Genomic DNA, 19,198 nt, shown 5'->3' with positions numbered 1-19,198 from the left:
GGCTTTTCATCCTTTAGGTGCAGCTCAAATGGCTACCCCCTCAGAGATGTCATTCAGACTTCCCAATCTAAAGTATAGCTTATCTGCTCCATCATTTTCTATCACATTACTTTTTATTTCATTTATAACATTTATCATAATCCAAAAGTATCTTATTTATGTGTTTACTGCCTATCTTTATTCACTAAATGTGGTATCCTTGAAGGAAGACATTGTATCTATACCTGACATTTCCTGAAACACACTAGGGACTCAATAAATACATGTGGCTGGCCTGAAACAGAAGTGAGGAGAGAAAGACACCATCTTGTCACAGATGGTTATAGATTTGCTTGATGTCAATATGCATATCATTTGAGCCATACTTTATAATAAAGAATAAAAGAGTAACTCCACAAACAAATGAAGAAAGGAGTATTTTTTTAGTTTATTTTAATGCCTTTAAGTTTTTGGTGACTTTTACATTTGGAAAATTACATAAGGTAAATTATTTGTAGAGATTACAAAGTTAGCCATCCATATGATTGCACTTTTACTATAAGGAGATGCCACACAGTTCTCTGCCCTTGATGACCTCATATTATTTTTGCTGCAAGAGAAAGTAAACAAATGACAAAAGATCAATGTGAAGACAATGGAAAATGTTACATAAATAATTGCCACTCAAAAGTCATTCTTTAATTCCTGACAAATTTTGGATCTCAACTCAATGAGGACAAATTTGTGTAAGGATAAATTTGTCAACTTATCACAGATGATGGAGAGTGACTTTAACCAAATCATTTCTCTTCTCTGGTCTTCAGTTTGTTGATCTCTAAATTGAAAGACTCGGTGTAGCTGGCCCTCTGATACTCCTTCTTCACTGCGAGATTGCATGATTTTATGAGGTACATGAATCATTTCACATATAAGTAAAAAAGTAATGCACACTTTCACACTTATTCCAGTTAACAAATGAAATTATAATTGATATAATAAAAAGTAACTCATTTGATAAATCCCCTATATATGTTCTCATACTTTCAAAATTTATATTTTATTTTCTTTTGATTCCGGAAAACAAATTAAGGTCAATTCTGAATATAATGGTAAAATGAATCACAACTCAGCTATTAAGAAAAATTATATATTAGCCTTCTTTATTTTCTTCTCTCCTTTTTTTTTTTTTTTTTTTTTTTTGAGACAGGGTCTCACTCTGTTGGCCAAGCTGGAGTGCAGTGGTGGCGCAATCACAAATCACCACAGCCTCGACCTGCTGGGCTCAAGCAATCCTCCCACCTCTGCCTCCTGAATAGCTGGGACTACAGGTGCACACCACCATGCCTAGCTAATTTTTGTATTTTTTGAACACGGATTTAGCCATGTTTCCCAGGCTGCCGTCAAACTCCTGGGCTCAAGCAATCCGCCTACCTCGGCCTCTCAAAGTGCTAAGATTACAGGCATGAGCCACTACACCCGGCCTCTTCCTATCTCTTACATTAATTTAAAAGACTAATAAATGCATGGACAGTGTTTTAGATATAATAAAATATTAATAAAGACATTTATATTTTTATATATAATAAAATGATTAGTTTACCAACAATCAAAATAAAAAGATCCTGAAGCCACAGATAAGGATAGCCTGCAGTTGTCTTTATGTTCCTTTGTATAATTCCTTTTCTTTCAGAGTCCAGTCTTGGATGTAATCCAATTGCGATAAGAAGTCACTCGAGTATAGACACCTGGCTTATTTTTTTTACCACATCCATCACCCCAGCTTACTATTCCAACAAGATGCCAGATATTTCTGGAATCAGGGTAAGCTAGTGGTCCACCAGAATCATTCTAGAAGAAGAAAAGAAAAAAATGTTTCTTGTCTTAACAAAAAATTTCCTTTTACCTCTCCTGTGGAGTTATCTGTACCTCCTGGGCACTGAAACCAATACACTCTCTTTGGGCCTGGAACTCTGAAACCCTTAGGACTTTTTTTTTAAACACAAGACAGCTACGAACCAGAATATATGGCCTAAAACTGCCAAATGTTGACTTGACCAAACCAGAGTTTGACTTATATAACGAGTGCAGCTTGAATATGGAGAAGGTGACTTAGCTGCTTGCACTGAGCTTAAGTCTCTATGATGAAGCCTCTGAGGAACAAGTGGCATAGGCACGTGCCCAGACTCCTGATGCATCTCTGGATAAAGAGAAGACAACATTCTAGGTCTGCAGGTTGCCCAGAAAATAGGACAAAATTCATCTTGTAAACTTCTTCTAAGTATTATTCTTTGTATGAATTCCCAGATTGAAAACTTCGTGAGGGCAGGATTGTGTTCACCTCCACATCCCTAGCATGTAGGCTAGTGTCTGGTACATAAATGGAATTAATACATTTTTAGTGTATTGAAATACAAAGCTACTATGTCAGTATCATTAACAAAAAAAAATTTTATGTGGATAAAAACTTCCATTTGATTAACTAGGAGAAAACAATTGGATAATGTAACTAGACATACCTGACATGCATCAGCTTCTCCTGACATAAATCCAGCACATAACATTCTATCAGTCACAAAGCCAGAGTATGCATATGAGGCATTGCAAATTTTGTTGTCAATAATCTTCAAAAAGGCTTCTTGAAGTATCACTGGAAATGAACCTAAAAGCAATAAGTGCTGCATATTATGCAGATCTTAGACTTTGCTGGGACGAAGAATATTTATCTATAGCATAAAGCAGACTCTCTTGGTCACCAAGAGTCAGGCCAGTCCCAGGTTAGATTAGTCTCTTTCAGGTGTTTGTAATAGTTGGTTGCCTAACACATAATTTCAATTTTTCCAATTCCCATTCCCAGAGATATTTTAGGAAGTGAAGACAATTTGACATCACGCTTTTTGTCCCACCACTTGGTTTTCTTTTCAGTACATTTATTGATTGGTTAATTGCATGAGCGGATGATTGATTGATTGATTGATTAAACAGTTATTCCCATGCAGCTATTATGATTTTATTAAAAAACTTACCATTCATATAAAGTGTTCCCCAACCTGTAACTACAACATTGTCATTTTCTGAGAGCTTCATTTTGGCTTCAGGAAGACAAATCCTGCGAATGTACTTCGTAAAAGAAACTTCTTCAGCAAGCTGCACAAGGGCAATATCATCATGAAGCCCAGGACTGCTATAATTTTCATGAAAAATAATGTTTTGGACTTTTCGTGTCATATATGGTTTATTTACTACAATTCCAAAGTTGACTGTCCAATCTTTTGAATTATTTTTCCTAGAGGACACAATGTAATTAGAATACACTCAGTTTCTGGGTCACAACAGTGTTCTTAGTGGTGATTATTCATAATTTTAAGGCATGAGGTTCCCAAACAAAACTATAAACCACTGAAATTCTATTTTGAAAAATATCTTTGACATGGAGCTGTTGTAAATGTTGCAGTCACTTAAAAATAATGCTAAGGACTCAGATTTGTCAGCTTTCTGAAGATCTTTTCAAGTAGAGTCACTGATGTTTTCCCCTGCTTATTCAGTTCCATCCAGTTTCTGAACATTTGATTTGGTCAGGAATCACATGAGCATCCTCAATTCCATAAGTGGATAGGGTCCAGAATTAGTCTTATTGCCACATACCCTTGGTTTCAATAGCTACTTTTTTACCCTCACCCTTCTACCACCCTCAAGTAGGCCCTAATGTCTATTGTTCCCCTCCTTGTATCCATATGTACTCAGTGTTTAGCTCCCACTTATAAGCGAGAAGATGTGGTATTTAGTTTTCTGTTCCAGCATTAATTCATTTAGTTAGGATAATAGCCTGCAACTGCATCCATGTTCCTGCAAAAGCCATGATTTTATTCTTTTTTATGACTGGATAGTATTCCATGGTGTATATGACCCATATTTTCTTTATCCAGTTCACCGTTGCTGGGCTTCTAGGTTGATTTCATGTTTTTGCTATTGTGAGCTGTGGTGTACATACAAGTGCATATGGCTTTTTGGTAGAACAATTTATCTTCCTTTGGATATACTCAATTTTTGGGTCCAGATTAAATTTTACATCAGATGGATATGCTGTCTTTCTTCTTCAAATTTCCATAGTACTTACTATCTTTGTAATACATGTCATGTTTACAATACTATGCAGCCTCGTACTTTTAATATATGACATTTAAGTTTTCTCAACTAGATTATAAACTTCTGGATGGCAAGACAAGGAAGCACCTAGTAACTGGAGTCAGACATACTTGAATTCACATTCAATTTCTATTATTTAAGAGCTAGGCTGGGCATGGTGGGTCACACCTGTAATCCCAGCACTTTGGGAGGCCGAGGCAGGCGGATCACCTAAGGTCAGGAGTTCGAGACCAGCCTGACTAACATGGTAAAACCCCATCTCTGCTAAAAATACAAGAATTAGCTGGACATAGTGGTGCGTGCCTGTAATCCCAGCTACTCAGGAGGCTGAGACAGGAGAATCGCTTAAACCCAGGAGGCAGAGTTTGCAGTGAGCTGAGATCACGCCATTGCACTCCAGCCTGGGCAACAGACTGAGACTCCATCTCAAAAAAAAAAAAAAAAACAGCTGAGTGATCTTAGCCAAGTTTTGTCACCTTTCCTGAGTGAGTCTTGGTTTCCTCATCTTCAAATGGTTTAAACTATACCTTCCATACAGAATTGAATGTTGTGATTAAATGAAATGATGTTAAGTAAAGCACTTAATGTCAGGCCAAGGTACCTATGTGGAAAATGTTAATTAATACTTCTATTTGCTTTTCTCTCCTTTCTCTAATTTAAATGCATTTCATGCTCTTTAATTATACAGGTGATTGTAAATGTTCTATGTGATTGTAAATTTCATATGGCCTTGGTGAACCTTGACACATTAAGTTAACCCCTACAAACTATCCAAAATAGTTTTGCACCCAGCATCCTTCATTTAGTCAAATTTTCAGACTTACTTAGCAAAGCAGTGAGCTGCAGATAATAGCCACCTGCTGCTGATCAGAGAGGCTCCACAATAGTGACGGCCTTTCCATTGCATGCTGGCCTGCCATGGCCATGCCCCCATCAGGGAACTTTTTCCATTCACAATTTTGTTGCCATTTATGATACTGTTGGCTACTTGTCTCCCACAACCTAGAGAAAGGATTTATTTACACAAGAGCAGGTATCTTTGATTATGCATTATAAAAAATATATCATTAAATATTACTTGAAACCTTTCAGTGATTATTCAACTTCTCTTAATTGATGATGTTTCTTTCCTACAAGATATTCCTGTGATGGTTCTGTATTCTATCTTGGTTTGAGTGGTTCTTACTTACCCTCTTTTCCAGTCTCAAGCATCTTTCAACCACTATCTTTTGTTGTGTCTATGTGTTATAACTCTTGTCTCTCTAAGCAGATTCTTGAAGGTGGAGACTTTGCCTTATTGGTGTCTACATCTTGCATAGTATATGTACTGCTGTCTGTAAGACTCCATGTGAACAAAAGATACTCCATAAATATCCATGGAGTGAATGAATGCATGAATGTATCTTGTGGACAACATGATACTCTAAAGAGAATTTATTTAAAAGATGTAACCGGACAGTGATATGCTCCTATAGGCCCAGCTACTTGGGAGACTGAGGCAGGAGGACCGTTTGAGCCCAAGAGTTCCAGGCTGTAGTCCACTATAATTGCACCTGTGAATTGCACTCCAGCCCACAAAATATAGCAACATCCCACCTCTAAAGCAAAAAATAATAATAATTTTTAAGATGCAGAACCGTTTTTATCTTTAATATATTTTATATAGCCTGGTTTTATATTTTCTTCTTATCCTAAATTGTCATTTCGTTCAATCTTTCTCATTTTAACATATTTAAATATGATATTTTTCACTCACGATTTTATTATTTGGAATCAATTCTCATTTAACTTTTTATATATATTTTTAATAAATGTTAAAATTAATAGACCAGTGTTTTTCAAAGAGAAATTCTAAGTCAATATCTGGTATATCTAGTAATTCGGAAAGCGTGTTATGGGATTTCCACATGATATATTTCAAATATTTTTAATAGAAAAATAATGAGAAAATACCTGTAAGTCCATCAAATTTATAATAAAAAGGTCCTTAACTTACAGTTGTTGGTAAGCATTTCGGAAGCAGCCTTGCTAATTTCTGAAAGTGAAAAACAAAATAAAATATAAAATTGACCAAATATCACCAAGCAATTGACTTCAACCTAAGAACATAAATGCTAACTTTCCTAACCCAATATTGTCCAACATTTAACTATTTGTAGTAGTTCAGGTATTTTCAGCCCCTCTGACTCTTATTTGTTATGTTATAACCATCTCTCCATATCTCTGCTAGGTAGCCTAGAAAAAGAGAAAAGGGAATAAAAAACAAAAATCAGTTTTATGATTATTGAAGTAAAATACTCAGTGCTGTAAGAAGCTGGCACCGTTACAATTTTTTTTTATTATACTTTAAGTTTTAGGGTACATGTGCACAACCTGCATGTTTGTTACATATGTATACGTGTGCCATGTTGGTGTGCTGCACCCATTAACTCGTCATTTAACATTAGGTATATCTCCTAAGGCTATTCTCCCCCCTCCCCTTACAAATATTTTGAAGAGATCGTGATAGGGATTTCTTTCCCATGATAATTCTGTTTACCCTGAAATGCTGAGAATTATATATATTTTAAGGAAAAATGTCCCAATTAAAATTATACTTCACTGAGCCCATCCTGCTCTTTAGGGAAATCTCTTTACTAAGAATGAATCATGAAATTTTGAGAACTTAAATTTAAATCTTTTTCCTATTGGTAAAAGACTTTAGAAAGAAGAAGAGGAGGAAACTAAAGAAACACTAGAAAACTATACTCTATGGGACACAGAAAGAGAGTAAACAATGTATCCCTCTTTCCCAAAAGCTACACACAGAAAAATTTTATTGCTCCCTTGAAAAGTTCTACCTCAGGTTCCCTTCTTATTAGTGGTTCACTGGTAATGGGGTCTTTATTGTGTGGCAAAACAGCAGTAACTGGCAGATGTTGCTGGCCTTTCAAGACCTCAAGGACCCTAGGATTAATTGTCTGGCTGGAAGAACCATGAAACTGGACTCTGAAACCACATGCTTATCACCTAGCTGGCCTTTTAACAATCCAAGTGACAGTTTCAAGACCTTTACAAAGCCTTCACGATCTTTACAAACTTCACTTTCTGTAAGGAGGCAAAATCTTATCACTTTTCTGTGAGTAGCTTTTGGGAAAGAGGGATACATTGTTTACTCTCTTTCTGTGTCCCATAGAGTATAGTCAGCATTTTCTAATGTTTCTTTAGTTTCCTCCTCTTCTCCTTCCCTCTAAAGTCTTTTACCATTGGAAAAAGATTTAAATTTAAGTTCTCAAAATTTCATGATTCCCTTGTTTTCTAGGGAATTTTCCAGACAATTTTTTTTCTTTAAAAGTGGTATTACTCCAGTTTTTTCACAAAAATCAGTAAGAACTCCCATCCCCAACATTGTTCTTACTGAACAATGCAGTCTCCTTACTGAAAGACCAAGAAAGCCCTAAATCTGCTTTCTGTCATGAGATCCTGACAAAAGTAAGGAGTAGAAAAGGAAGATACTTTGCCTGGGCTCGGTGGCTCACGCCTGTAATCCTAGCACTTTGGGAGGCTGAGGCGGGTGGATCACAAGGTCAGGAGTTCAAGACCAGCCTGACTAACATGGTAAAACCCTGTCTCTACTAAAAATACAAAAAAATTAGCCAGGTGTGGTGGCGGATGCCTATAGTCACAGGCTGAGGCAGGAGAATTGCTTGAACCTGGGAGGCAAAGGTTGCAGTGAGCCGAGATCACGCCACTGCACTCCAGCCTGGGCAACAGAGCAAGACGCCATCTCAAAAAAAAAAAAAAAAAAAGAGATAATTCAATTAGAACCCTTCACCCTCTTTCCCATGCATAATAGCCAAACCCTTCCAAACTTACATCCATACTTGCAATGTAACCCTCATTCCTATCATTCTTCAGACAATGATTCCATGGCACTGCCCTTTCCACTACCAAGTCATTGCTAGGGGTGACAGAGTTGGGTAAGCATATTTTTTTCCCAAATTACTAAAACTCTTAGTTCACTTTTTAGTACTTTTTAAAAAAATAATCCAGAAAAAACCAATGTAATAGAAAATAATGGAAATAAGTCAAATACCCATGAGTTTAATGGAAGCGGGAACTGCATTCCAGGATGCCATGTTGTTTTTCAACATCTGATGTAATATAGCCTTGATTTTAGTCCTCATGCTAACTTTCTCTGCTGGAGGAAACTTGAATTGCAGCTGTAACTGCACGTTTGAACCATTGGCATTAGGCCTAGAAACAACAGAAATTTTCTAATGTACTGTTTCTTGATCTTTTAGAGGTTTTGTGAACACATTAAATTTCACACATTTTAATTATCACATTTTCTTTACATATATTAAAGAAAAATATACGTATACTATCTAAGCATGTATAGCATTCAAAAGACAATTTCCAGCATGTATTTAGAAGCCAGTGCTAACCTTTTTCCTATGGTTTTTAAATACATAACCAGTCTCCCCCAACAGATCTATACAATGAAAAAGCTCAGAAAGAGAATTCTAAAGCATGAAGGACATCTTGATTATATATTCAGTACATTCTTTTGATTAATCAGGAAAAGAGATTAATTCATTTTGGAAGACTTTCAAACCAAAGCCATATCAATCAGAATTTTAAAAAATATCCATAATTTCACTTTCAAATAATTATGATCAATTCTAGGGTCTTTAAATGTTTTTGTTTGTCTGTAGGTAAGTAGGTTGGTTAGGTCAGCTGGATTTTTTGTTTGTTTTGTTTTGAGAGTTCAGAATTCCCCAGAATTGATATTAACAATTACCAAATTACAAGTGGGCTCTACCCTCATTACTCTTCCCCCATACACTACACCCTCCTCCCTGCATCCCTCCCTACCACCACTATCTTCAGGCATCCTTCAAAGGTGTGTCTAGACAAATGTTATCTTAAAATATTGTCTTTGTTCCACAGCCATTGCAAGAATGATAATTATTAATGAAACTAAAATAAGATGTTTTTAGGGAAGGTATGGGCTAAAAACAAACCAGTTGAATTATTTGTTTTCCATGGAGTTATAATTATCTTTCATCATAGCAGTCAGTTAGGACTGACCACCACCAATAACCTTATAATTCTTTTGCAGGTATAAAGATTAAAGATTTGTATATAATGACTCTTGCCCAGAACAGAAATTTGCTAGATACAGTGATACTTTCATCATGGAGAACTTGATTTTTCTTTTTCTTTTTTTTTCTATTTCCTTCGTTCCTTCCTTTCTTTCTTTCCTTTCCTTTGTTTCTCTTTTTCTTTATGTTTGTTTTTTGTTGTTATTGTTATCTAAAATCAAGGTTGTATGATATATCACCTACTTTCCTTTCATAAAATCTTGAATGAACTTGTACTTACAGAAGTTTGATGACCTCAGATTTGACATATTCCTTATATATACTGGAATTTTGAAATGCATTTAACATCTGACAAGAGAAAAAAAAAGAGTCATCATGTATGTTTCAATCAAATTTATAATAAAATTAATTTTTAAAATCTCTGATTTACCTTAGTCTCAGTATCTTTGCTTAGATTTGTGCTGGCTTGTGAAGCTGCGTTTTCACAATTATCATTGTATGTGACTCCAGAAATATGAAAATCACCTTGATAATAGTAAGTCTTCTCTGCAAAATTAAGAAAAAAAAAACCTCGAAGAATTTTAAAGTGGAAAGTGACTTTAAAGCGATTTATACCTCTGCCTCAACATTCCACCCAGCTTTAGAAATAATCCATTCATACCTCTGCCTCAACCATTTATACCTCTGCCTTAACATTTATACCTCTGCCTCAACATTTATACCTCTGCCTCAACATTTATACCTCTGCCTCAACATTTATACCTCTGCCTTAACCATTTATACCTCTGCCTCAACATTCAACCCAGCTTTAGAAATAATCCAAGGGAGGGAGAAAAATAAAAGGAGAGGAGTGAACAATTGTTTATTCCAGAAATGGCAACTCCATATCATTCATTCAATGACCCCCGCTTTCCCTTTATGTGATAGTAGACATTACTGTCCTGCTAAGTCCAGATATACCCTCAGCACCCTCCCCAAAACAGCAATGCCCGCAGTCACTAACAATCCACCTGAGTATGCACTAGAGATAAAATATCTTTTACATGTATAGTCTAAACTCAGCCTAGCAATTACCCAATTAATCTTTCTAAGCAATTCTCATACAGGAAACATACAAGCATCAGTCAGCCTTTACTTTCTGGATGATATACACTGTCTTGCACCCTTTTGCATGCCCTTTGCCTGCTGGCCTGGTTTCCATTCCTTGATGTTATTCCTGGAGGACACCACGGTGCCCTTATTATTATTATTATTATACTTTAACTTCTGGGATACATGAGCACAACATGCAGATTTGTCACATAGGTATACACGTGTTATGGTGGTTTGCTGTACCCATCAACCTGTCATCTACATTAGGTATTTCTCCTAAAGCTATCCCTCCCCTAGCACCTCTACCTCCCTGCAGGCCCTGGTGTGTGATGTTCCCCTCCCTGTGTCCATGTGTTTTCATTGTTCAACTCCCACTTATGAGTGAGAACATGTGGTGTTTGGTTTTCTGTTCCTGTGTTAGTTTGCTGAGAATGATGGTTTCCAGCTTCATCCATGTCCCTGCAAAAGACATGAACTCATCCTTTTTATGGCTGAATAGTACTCCATGGTGTATATGTGCCATATTTTCTTTACCCAGTCTATCATTGATGGGTGTTTGGGTTGGTTCTAAGTCTTTGCTATTGTGAACAGTGCTGCAATAAACATAAGGGCTTATATGTCTTTATAGTAGAATGATTTATAATCCTTTGGGTATATACTCAGTAATGGGATTGCTGGGTCAAATGGTATTTCTGGTCTTCCACAATGGTTGAACTAATTTACACTCCCACCAACAGTGTAAAAGCATGGTGCCCTTTTATTTCCCTACAGCATATGATGGGTGGTGCTTTGTGTGAGTCACAAGGTCTCATACCCCATCTTTTCCTTTCCCCAAATATAAACTGTTTCACCTGATACATTAGGTCACCATAATTTAAAACAGGACAAGCCTTTTAAAAACAGGAACTACCAAGATGCGGTGGATTATGCCTATAGTCCTAGTAGTTTTTGAAGTCGAGCTGGGAGGACTGCTTGAGTCCAGGGGTTCAAGACCAGCCTGGACAACATAGTGAGAGCCTGTCTCTACAAAAAATTTAAAAAATTTGCCGGGCATGGTGGCACGTGCCTGCAGTCCCAGCTACTGAGGAAGCTGAAGTGGGAGAATTGCTTGGGCCCAGGAGTTCAAGTCTACAGTGAGCTGTAATTGCACCACTGCACTCCAGACTTGGTGACAGAGTGAGACCCTCATCTCAAAAAAAATAATAATAATAAAAAGAACTAATATGAAACAATACCCTGTTTTGGTTAAGCAATCAGCCATTCCTGTATTTTGAGAGCAGTTGTGCTTTTGATCCACCTTTAACATACACCATGTAGTCTCTACGTGACTGAAAAGTGTGATCTCCTGAGCTGAAATAATTTATTACCCTGTAAGTTAGAAATAATTTTAAAATAAAATAAAATAAAAACAGGTTTCCTATATTCCTATAGATTCCTATATTTTTCCTTATGGTAACCAATACATACAAAAGTCCAATGCCAAAGTCTGTCTGAGAAGTTACCTGAAAAGATGAATGCATATGAAGCTAGAGGAGCTAGTTCCAGCCCCATCACAAATCAGCTGTGCTGTCTTGGCATATTTAGCCTGCTGGGATTTTCTTTATTAATCACAAAAACTAAATTGCAGCCTGGTGCGGTGGCTCGCAGCTGTAATCCCAGAACTTTGGAGGCAGAGGTGGGAGGATCACTTGAGGTCAGGGGTTCAAGACCAGCCTGGCCAACATGGTGAAACCCCGTCTCTACTAAAAAAAAAAAAAAAAAAAAAAAAAATTAGCCAAGAGTGTTGGTGAACGTCTGTAGTCCCAGCTACTTGGGAGGCTGAGGCGGGAGAATTGCTTGAATCTGGGAGGCAGAGGTTGCAGTTTGCTGAGATCACACCACTGCACTCCAGCCTGGGCGATAGAGTGAGACTCCATCTCCAAAAAACAAAAAAAGAAAAACAAACAAAAACTAAATTACAATAGATAAACTCTAAGACTCTCTTCTTTCTACTATTTTATCATTTTCATCTGTGAAGCTTGTCACCAAATGACTAAAGTAAATAATTAGAATCTGCTAACTTTGTGTTACATCCAGAATACTGAACCAGGGTATTTACAAGTAGGTAGATTAATTTGTCAAAAGTCTCATACATCATGCCCAGATTCCGAGAAACCATTATGTTTAGATTTCTGATTCCAGTTATAATTTTAATGGAGAATTCTATTAGTTCAAGGTGCCATTTTAAAATTAATTTTCACTTGATTTTTATTATGGATTGAATTGTATCCCCTTCAAAATTCATGTTGAAGCCCTAAACACCAATGTGACTGTATTTGGAGACATGATCTTTAAGGGGGAATTATGGTTAAATGGGGTCATAAGGTTGAGACACGAATCCAATAGGACTAGTCTCCTTATAAGAGAGAGACCAGATTTCTCTCTTGCGTGCTCTCTCTCTCTCTTGCACTCTCTCTCTCTCTTGCACTCTCTCTCTCGCTCTCTCTCTCTCTTTCTCACTCACTCACTTCACCCCATCTCCCAAAATACACAAAGAGGAAAGGCCACGGGAAGGCACAGTGAAAATCCAGCTATTTAGAAGCCAGGAAAAGAAGTCTCCCCAGAAACCAACCAGCATATTGGTCTTAAAAGTCCAGTCTCCAGGATTGTGAAAAAATGTCTGTTGTTTAACCTAGCCAGTCTGTGGATTTTGATATGGCAGCTTGAGCAATTATAATTATTTAGATAAACTGAATGGAAATCTATTCTATATTCTATACTGTGGTCAGTGATTTTCAGTTTTACAGACATAGCAACAGTAATCTTTACATGGTAAACTGCCTCCATTTCAAAGTTTATGAAGTCTTTTGTCTTTTTTCTTAGGATAGATGTATTTTATTACCTCTCTAAAACACTGTTTGATACTAATAGATTATAACAATACCTAGACATCATAATCATTACAGAGCTTCCAAAAGCCATGCATGGGTAGGTCATGCCCCAGTCCAACTGAATCAGCTAACCTAAGGGTAGGGCCTAGGGAATGAACACTACTTTAAAAGAGCTCGACAGGTGATTCTGAGAAGAAGCTAGGGTTTGGAACTATTAGATAAACTATCTGAAGAATTATGAAATTGGTTATACATGTGTATGTAAGCTTTTGGAAATAGAATTGTTAAGTAAAATGGTTGAGAAAGAGATGAACCAGAGTCATTTCTAGAATAATGATCTTTGTGAAATACTTATCTCTGAGTTAATCTAAAAAGTGGAAACTCAAAAGTTAAAAGTTGATTGAGAAATAATAGGTGTATTTAGACAGGGAAACTAATTCCATACTGTTTAAATGAGGGATTACAATAGCTGCCATCCAGCTAATTTCATACCACTTAAATGAGAGATTACAATAGCTGTTATCCAGCTTAAGTTGTTCTCAATGTTAACAAATATTATATTCGTTCCTAAGCCAGAGTCCTAGAGCAGAAACCCCTCTTTCAAACTGACTTCAAACAACATTTATCACAGAGTTTGTGTCCATTTTTACTCCACAGGTAGGACAGTTCAAGTAATTTAACTTTAAATAATTTAAGCTGCTCTAGCCTTCTATCTGAAATAGTAGGTGGTTGACCATGTAGAGGCATTCAAGAGTGAATTCTCGTCCCATGCACCTCCTGCTCCAGCCAGGGTTCTGTAGTTCCCCTTTGCACCACTCCTTTCCATTAAGACATTGCTTCCCCAGGAAAGGGGACCTGTTAAGATGCAAACTGTATGTTGAAAAAATGGATTTTTTCACAAGGGCTTGATTTTGAAAACTCAGAGCACTGTCCTTAAAGAAATTATGTGAAGAATGTTATTTTTTAATGAGTAGAGGGAAAGAGAGGACAGAAAGAGATTATGAAAATTTCATGGATAGATATGGCAGAGAGGAGACTGAGTGCCCATCACCCTTCTGAAAGACTAGTCTTAAGAGGACTGAGGAGAAACAAAGGAAAAGAAGCCAGGTTGAAAGAAAAAGTGTAATCTTTGCTGAGTCAGCCAAAATTTGTCTACATTGTATTATTGTACAGGGTTATATATTTCAGAGATATAAAACTCAGAAAAATCATGATAAAGTAGTATAATTAAACTATTAAGTATATTAATATTAAGCTTTTAAGCAAGCTATGCTACTTAAAACTTGTGGTATCAAGAAAGTCACTTTACTTTTCTGAGCCCCAGTGTACTGTATGTGAAAATAAGGATAGTAGTAAAATCTGTCATCCCTAGCTCACAGGATTATTGGGAAGATAAAGTGGAATGAAGGATGTCAAATTTGTTTTAAAACATTAAATAACTATACAGGTTTAAGGACTTATTTTTCAGAAAAGTAAAAATAAATTGGAAACTAAGCTTTGTGAGTACTGTTAATAAAAGTTTTAAAAATAAAACATGTTTGTGCAAACATTTAGCCATTCAACCATGCTTGACTATCTACTATTAAAAGAGTTATTTGTAGATTTTTCATTGCTACTTATTCATCATATCTTAATAAGCAATAGCAGAATTGAACCAAGAAGAGAAGGAATCTCTAAAGTTTGAGATATATTTACTACAGGATGTAACAATTCAACTACAAGCCTACTATAAGCTCCTTTAATGACAATGAATATTGACATCAAAGCATTGAACATTTCAGTCTTGCTCATACCCCCATAGTTGGTGATATAATTTACAAGGAGGCCTCTGATTCAAAAAATTTTATAAACTTCTATGTCATAATAAACTGTGTTGAAATAAAATAGTAAGTAAATAAGAAAACTCCCAAGAAGAAATTTAATGTTCATGTTGTTTTTTTTCAATTTTTAAAATTAAAAGATTTATAGCAAGGATGAAAACTGAAAATAATCAATACTCACCAACTGCCAGAAAATGAACAAGAAGACCAATAGTTACTCCCAAGATTGCTGCCACTCCAAGAAAAATAAAGATCGTAGTCCATAGTGGCCAAGATCTTTGGGAAGATATGCCGTGCCTATGAAAGAGGAAAATTTTGGTTCAAATCAGATAATAACAATAAAAATCTACCTGCCTCTCCTTCAACTCATAGTACATGAATTGTAGTTTATACATTAGTCCTTTATGCTAGTTGAAAACATAGAAACCTCAAATGCCTCAAAGAGGATAGACTCTAATGCTCATTCACTTAACAAATCATTATTGATCCCAGGTTAGCTGCTGGAAATACATCAGTGAGCAAAATAGACATGATTTCTGTCCTCATGTTGCTGAAGAGAAATTGACTTGCTTTTTTTAAAAATTGAAGCAGGTTACAAAACATTAGTTGTAGTCTGATTGTATTTTTGTAAACTATAGCCATATCATGCACAGGGACATATAAGGACTTATAGACACAATTAAATACATAATATAACAAGTTTTAATTATAGGTTTGATAATTGTGGATGGAAATACCATGATGTCAACTGCAGTAATCTCTACGTAATAAAATTATAGATTTTTTGTTTACTTTTAACTTAATTATATTTTCTAATTTTTCTTTTTTTTAATTTTCTTTCTTTCTTTTTTTTTTTTTGAGACAGAGCCTCACTCTGTCACGCAGGCTGGAGTACAGCAGTACAATCTCAGCTCACTGCAACCTCTGCCCCACTGGGCTCAAGTAATCCTCCCACCTCAGCCTCCTGAGTATCTGGGACCACAGGGGTGCACCACCACAACCAGCTATTGTTTTGTAATTGAGTCAGTGGTCTCACCATGTTGCCCAGGCTAGTCTCAAACTCCTGAGCTCAAGCGATCTGCCCATCTTGGCCTCCCAAAGTGTTGGGATTACAAGCATGAGCCACTGCACCTGGCCTATTTTCTATAATGTTTCTACAACAAATGTAAATTATTTGCATAATATAAATTAATAGATCAGTTAGTTGTTTCATCATCAAAGCCAATCAATTAGATGAAAGAGAATTAGAAAATATGGTGGTTCGGCATCATAGAGATAAAGCAATTTGTGGTTACAGTTACATTGTATGGGCACACTAAGCTTAATCTACATAAAGTTTGAACCCTAGTGATTTTTCATATCTTGAGAGATGATGTTATATAATTGTCCATTGGAGGAAGGGCTGTAACATAAACATTCATGATTTCAAATGCAAAACATCCTCAGCTGCTTCTTCAATCTCTATTCTGTATCATTCTAAATAAACCTTGCAAAACAGAAGAGTTTGTAATCAGGGAACATATTTGGTGAATTACATATTTCCTATGAATATGTGAACCTTTTTGTTCTCATCTCATCCAGGACCAACCAACTTTTAGGTAGATACATTTTTGTTTTTGTTTTTTTTAGCATTACCTTATACAACTGTGCAACTCCACCTAAACTTGTTTCCTCTTCACTCTGTTCTACATTCTTAATCCTACCCTTTCCTTGTACCTCTTTGTCTCTTTCGATGACTTGTTAGTGTTTCGCAGAACCAACATTATTCATCAAAGCTCTTCAGAGAAACTCCTTATTTCAGACACGTTTCATGTATTTTTTCGTACCAGAAATCTGTTGTTTAATATCAGCCTCACAGAAAAGAGTCTACTCAGGCATAGCATTTTTAATACAGTATTTATAACTTTATTAATATTTGATAACATGTTTCTTTTAATGACTATAAAAGTGCACTGTGACAGTAAGGTCTCAAATTTGTTTTGAATTAGCTAGTTATAACAGTCTGGTAGCTTGGGCTTTCTGAGACATGCATATTAGTCTAAGAGACTAAACATTATGTAGCCTAAATAATTATTCTAAGTTCTGAGATGGTTTCAGAATAATCACTGCTTTACCCAGCTTAAAAGAGATTTTTCTCTAAAAACCCGTTCTGGATGCTCTGAAAATTTCTGAAGAGTACATATTATTGACTATAGCTCTGATATGACCTTTCCTCCTCACTTGGCCTTCTCTTGTCAAAAATAATTTAAAGTACTATTTTATATCTAAAAGAGTACAGTGAGTTTGTGATTAATTCAACCCTTCCTCTAATAAATGTAGCCTCTGGGAATTTATTATTATTTTTGAATAATAGCTGCACTTTAAAAAATTATGTTCTAAGTATCAAAAAATGTCCATTCATGAAACAATTTACTCTCATTTACCAAATTAATTTTTGGCAACACTTTTTTCTAAAGGTAGTCATTTGCATTACAAGATGAATCCCTCACTTAACAAAGGAAATAGGTTAAAAATTAATCTTCAATGAATTTAACCAACTTCGTGTACTTAACTAAACTATAATTGCCTCACTTTTAGAATGAATCTACTTCAAATAAGAGTTAATTGCTGGCTGCACGTGGTGACTCACGCCTGTAATCGAGCACTTTGGGAGGCTGAGGCAGGCGGATCACTTGAGGTCAGGTGTTTGAGACTAGCCTGGCCAACATGGTGAAACCCCATCTCTACCAAAAAATACAAAAATCAGCTGGGTGGGAGTAGCTGTAACCACAGCTACTCAGGAGGCTGAGGCACGAGAATGGCTTGAACCCAGCTCCATCACAGGGGAAAAAAATAAAAGAAAACTCATTGCCATTCTGGCATAACCATTTGCCTTAATCAACTTGCAATAATGATGTTAATCAAAATGATGGTGAGTACATCACTTACAATTTTAAAACATCAGTCTTGTTATAATTTTACCCTTATGGTCCATGCCAGTGGTTAGATTTCCTTTTAACCACTTTTGGGCATGGCTTTCGGAGTTAAACAGCAAAGCATTAAAAAATATATAGTTTTCATTTATTAGAACTTCATTTATAAACCATTTGAATTAGATGTGCCTGAATTATCTCATACAATGAAATGTGTTAAAGCACGATTATGGTGCAAAATTCTTCAAATTTTATAAAAATAAACCTTTTTTCCATAGAAAACTTTAAATCATTAGGGTGAGAATTGTGCATAAGGAGCAGAGAAGTGTAATGAACAAATGGGTAATGGCCTCTATTCTTCACTTTCTCCTGGAACTTTGAAAAAAAGAGAGTCTACAGAAAGGAAGTCATTTGAAAATTTATGAAGTTTTGAGACCCTGCAGTTTGCCTGTTGCTAATTCAGAATCTATATTAGAAAGTACATTATTCCAAAATATATAATGGCATTCATATTTTTTATTATTCCTAAGAAAACCTTTTAATATTAGAAAATTTGATTTCAATTACATTACTAGAGAACAAAAACAGTAGTGTTCTTATGAGTGATTATAAAAGAAATCTTATGCCTCATTTCCTTAAGATTTCAGGTCAATTATATATTTATATTCTTTCCCAGTAAGCAAAATTTTGCTGAATTATTATTTTTCTTTTTAACTTTTGGAAACTTTCCCGGAGACTTCAAAGGGTCTGTAGACCTCAGACAGTAGTGTGTTTCTTAACAGTGTCCGGAAATAAAAACTAAATTATAAAAATAGTCAATTAACAAAAAACTAGAACATACTTAATGGCAACTTGCTAAATTTTGCCGACATACTCTCCCCAGTGAAATCCCCTTTACCTGTACATAATGTTCTGATTGTTGTGGCAGTATCAGGTATAATGGTGGTAATGATGATGATGAAGATAACGACAACGATGACAATGCTGGTAATAGTGATGATAAAAGTTAGAACCTTCTGATGTAGTTTTTGACTTATGTGCTACATCCAGTGTTGGAGCTTGGTTTTTATGGGCTGGGTAAGATGTAGAGAACAAATAAGATGAAACTTGTCTGACTAGTGTTAATGACGGTCACATTTCTATAGTTTCAAGACAGGAGTTAACCCAAGAATGACAAACTTCCTTGACTTGGCGATTTAGAAAAAATTACAGCCCAGCTTGGTCAGCTAAGAGGTACACCCAAGAAACAGCTTTGAAGTACATAGGGGTAATCCTAACTCTATATTTTACCAATT

General features: G+C 35.8%; 1 protein-coding gene across 1 annotated transcript; it reads right to left on the bottom strand.

The window, feature by feature from the left end:
• Nucleotides 1-403: 403 nt before the first annotated feature.
• On the bottom strand, nt 404-18,945 carry LOC100431733 (transmembrane serine protease 11B). Its single transcript, XM_002814737.4, has 10 exons — nt 18,802-18,945; nt 15,173-15,288; nt 9,640-9,755; nt 9,490-9,557; nt 8,198-8,358; nt 6,119-6,157; nt 4,947-5,124; nt 3,003-3,262; nt 2,496-2,638; nt 404-1,827 (listed from the first exon to the last, which is right to left on the bottom strand). The coding sequence occupies exons 1-10, from the start codon at nt 18,807-18,809 to the stop codon at nt 1,666-1,668; spliced, it is 1,251 nt and encodes a 416-aa protein (XP_002814783.4). The 5' UTR covers nt 18,810-18,945; the 3' UTR covers nt 404-1,665.
• Between the last annotated feature and the right edge of the window lie 253 nt (nt 18,946-19,198).

Source organism: Pongo abelii, chromosome 3 (genome assembly GCF_028885655.2).
Source record: "Pongo abelii isolate AG06213 chromosome 3, NHGRI_mPonAbe1-v2.0_pri, whole genome shotgun sequence".
Classification (NCBI taxonomy): Eukaryota; Metazoa; Chordata; class Mammalia; order Primates; family Hominidae; genus Pongo; species Pongo abelii.
The sequence above is the reverse complement of the archived record's forward strand: the minus strand, read 5'-3'. Positions and strand labels throughout refer to the sequence as shown.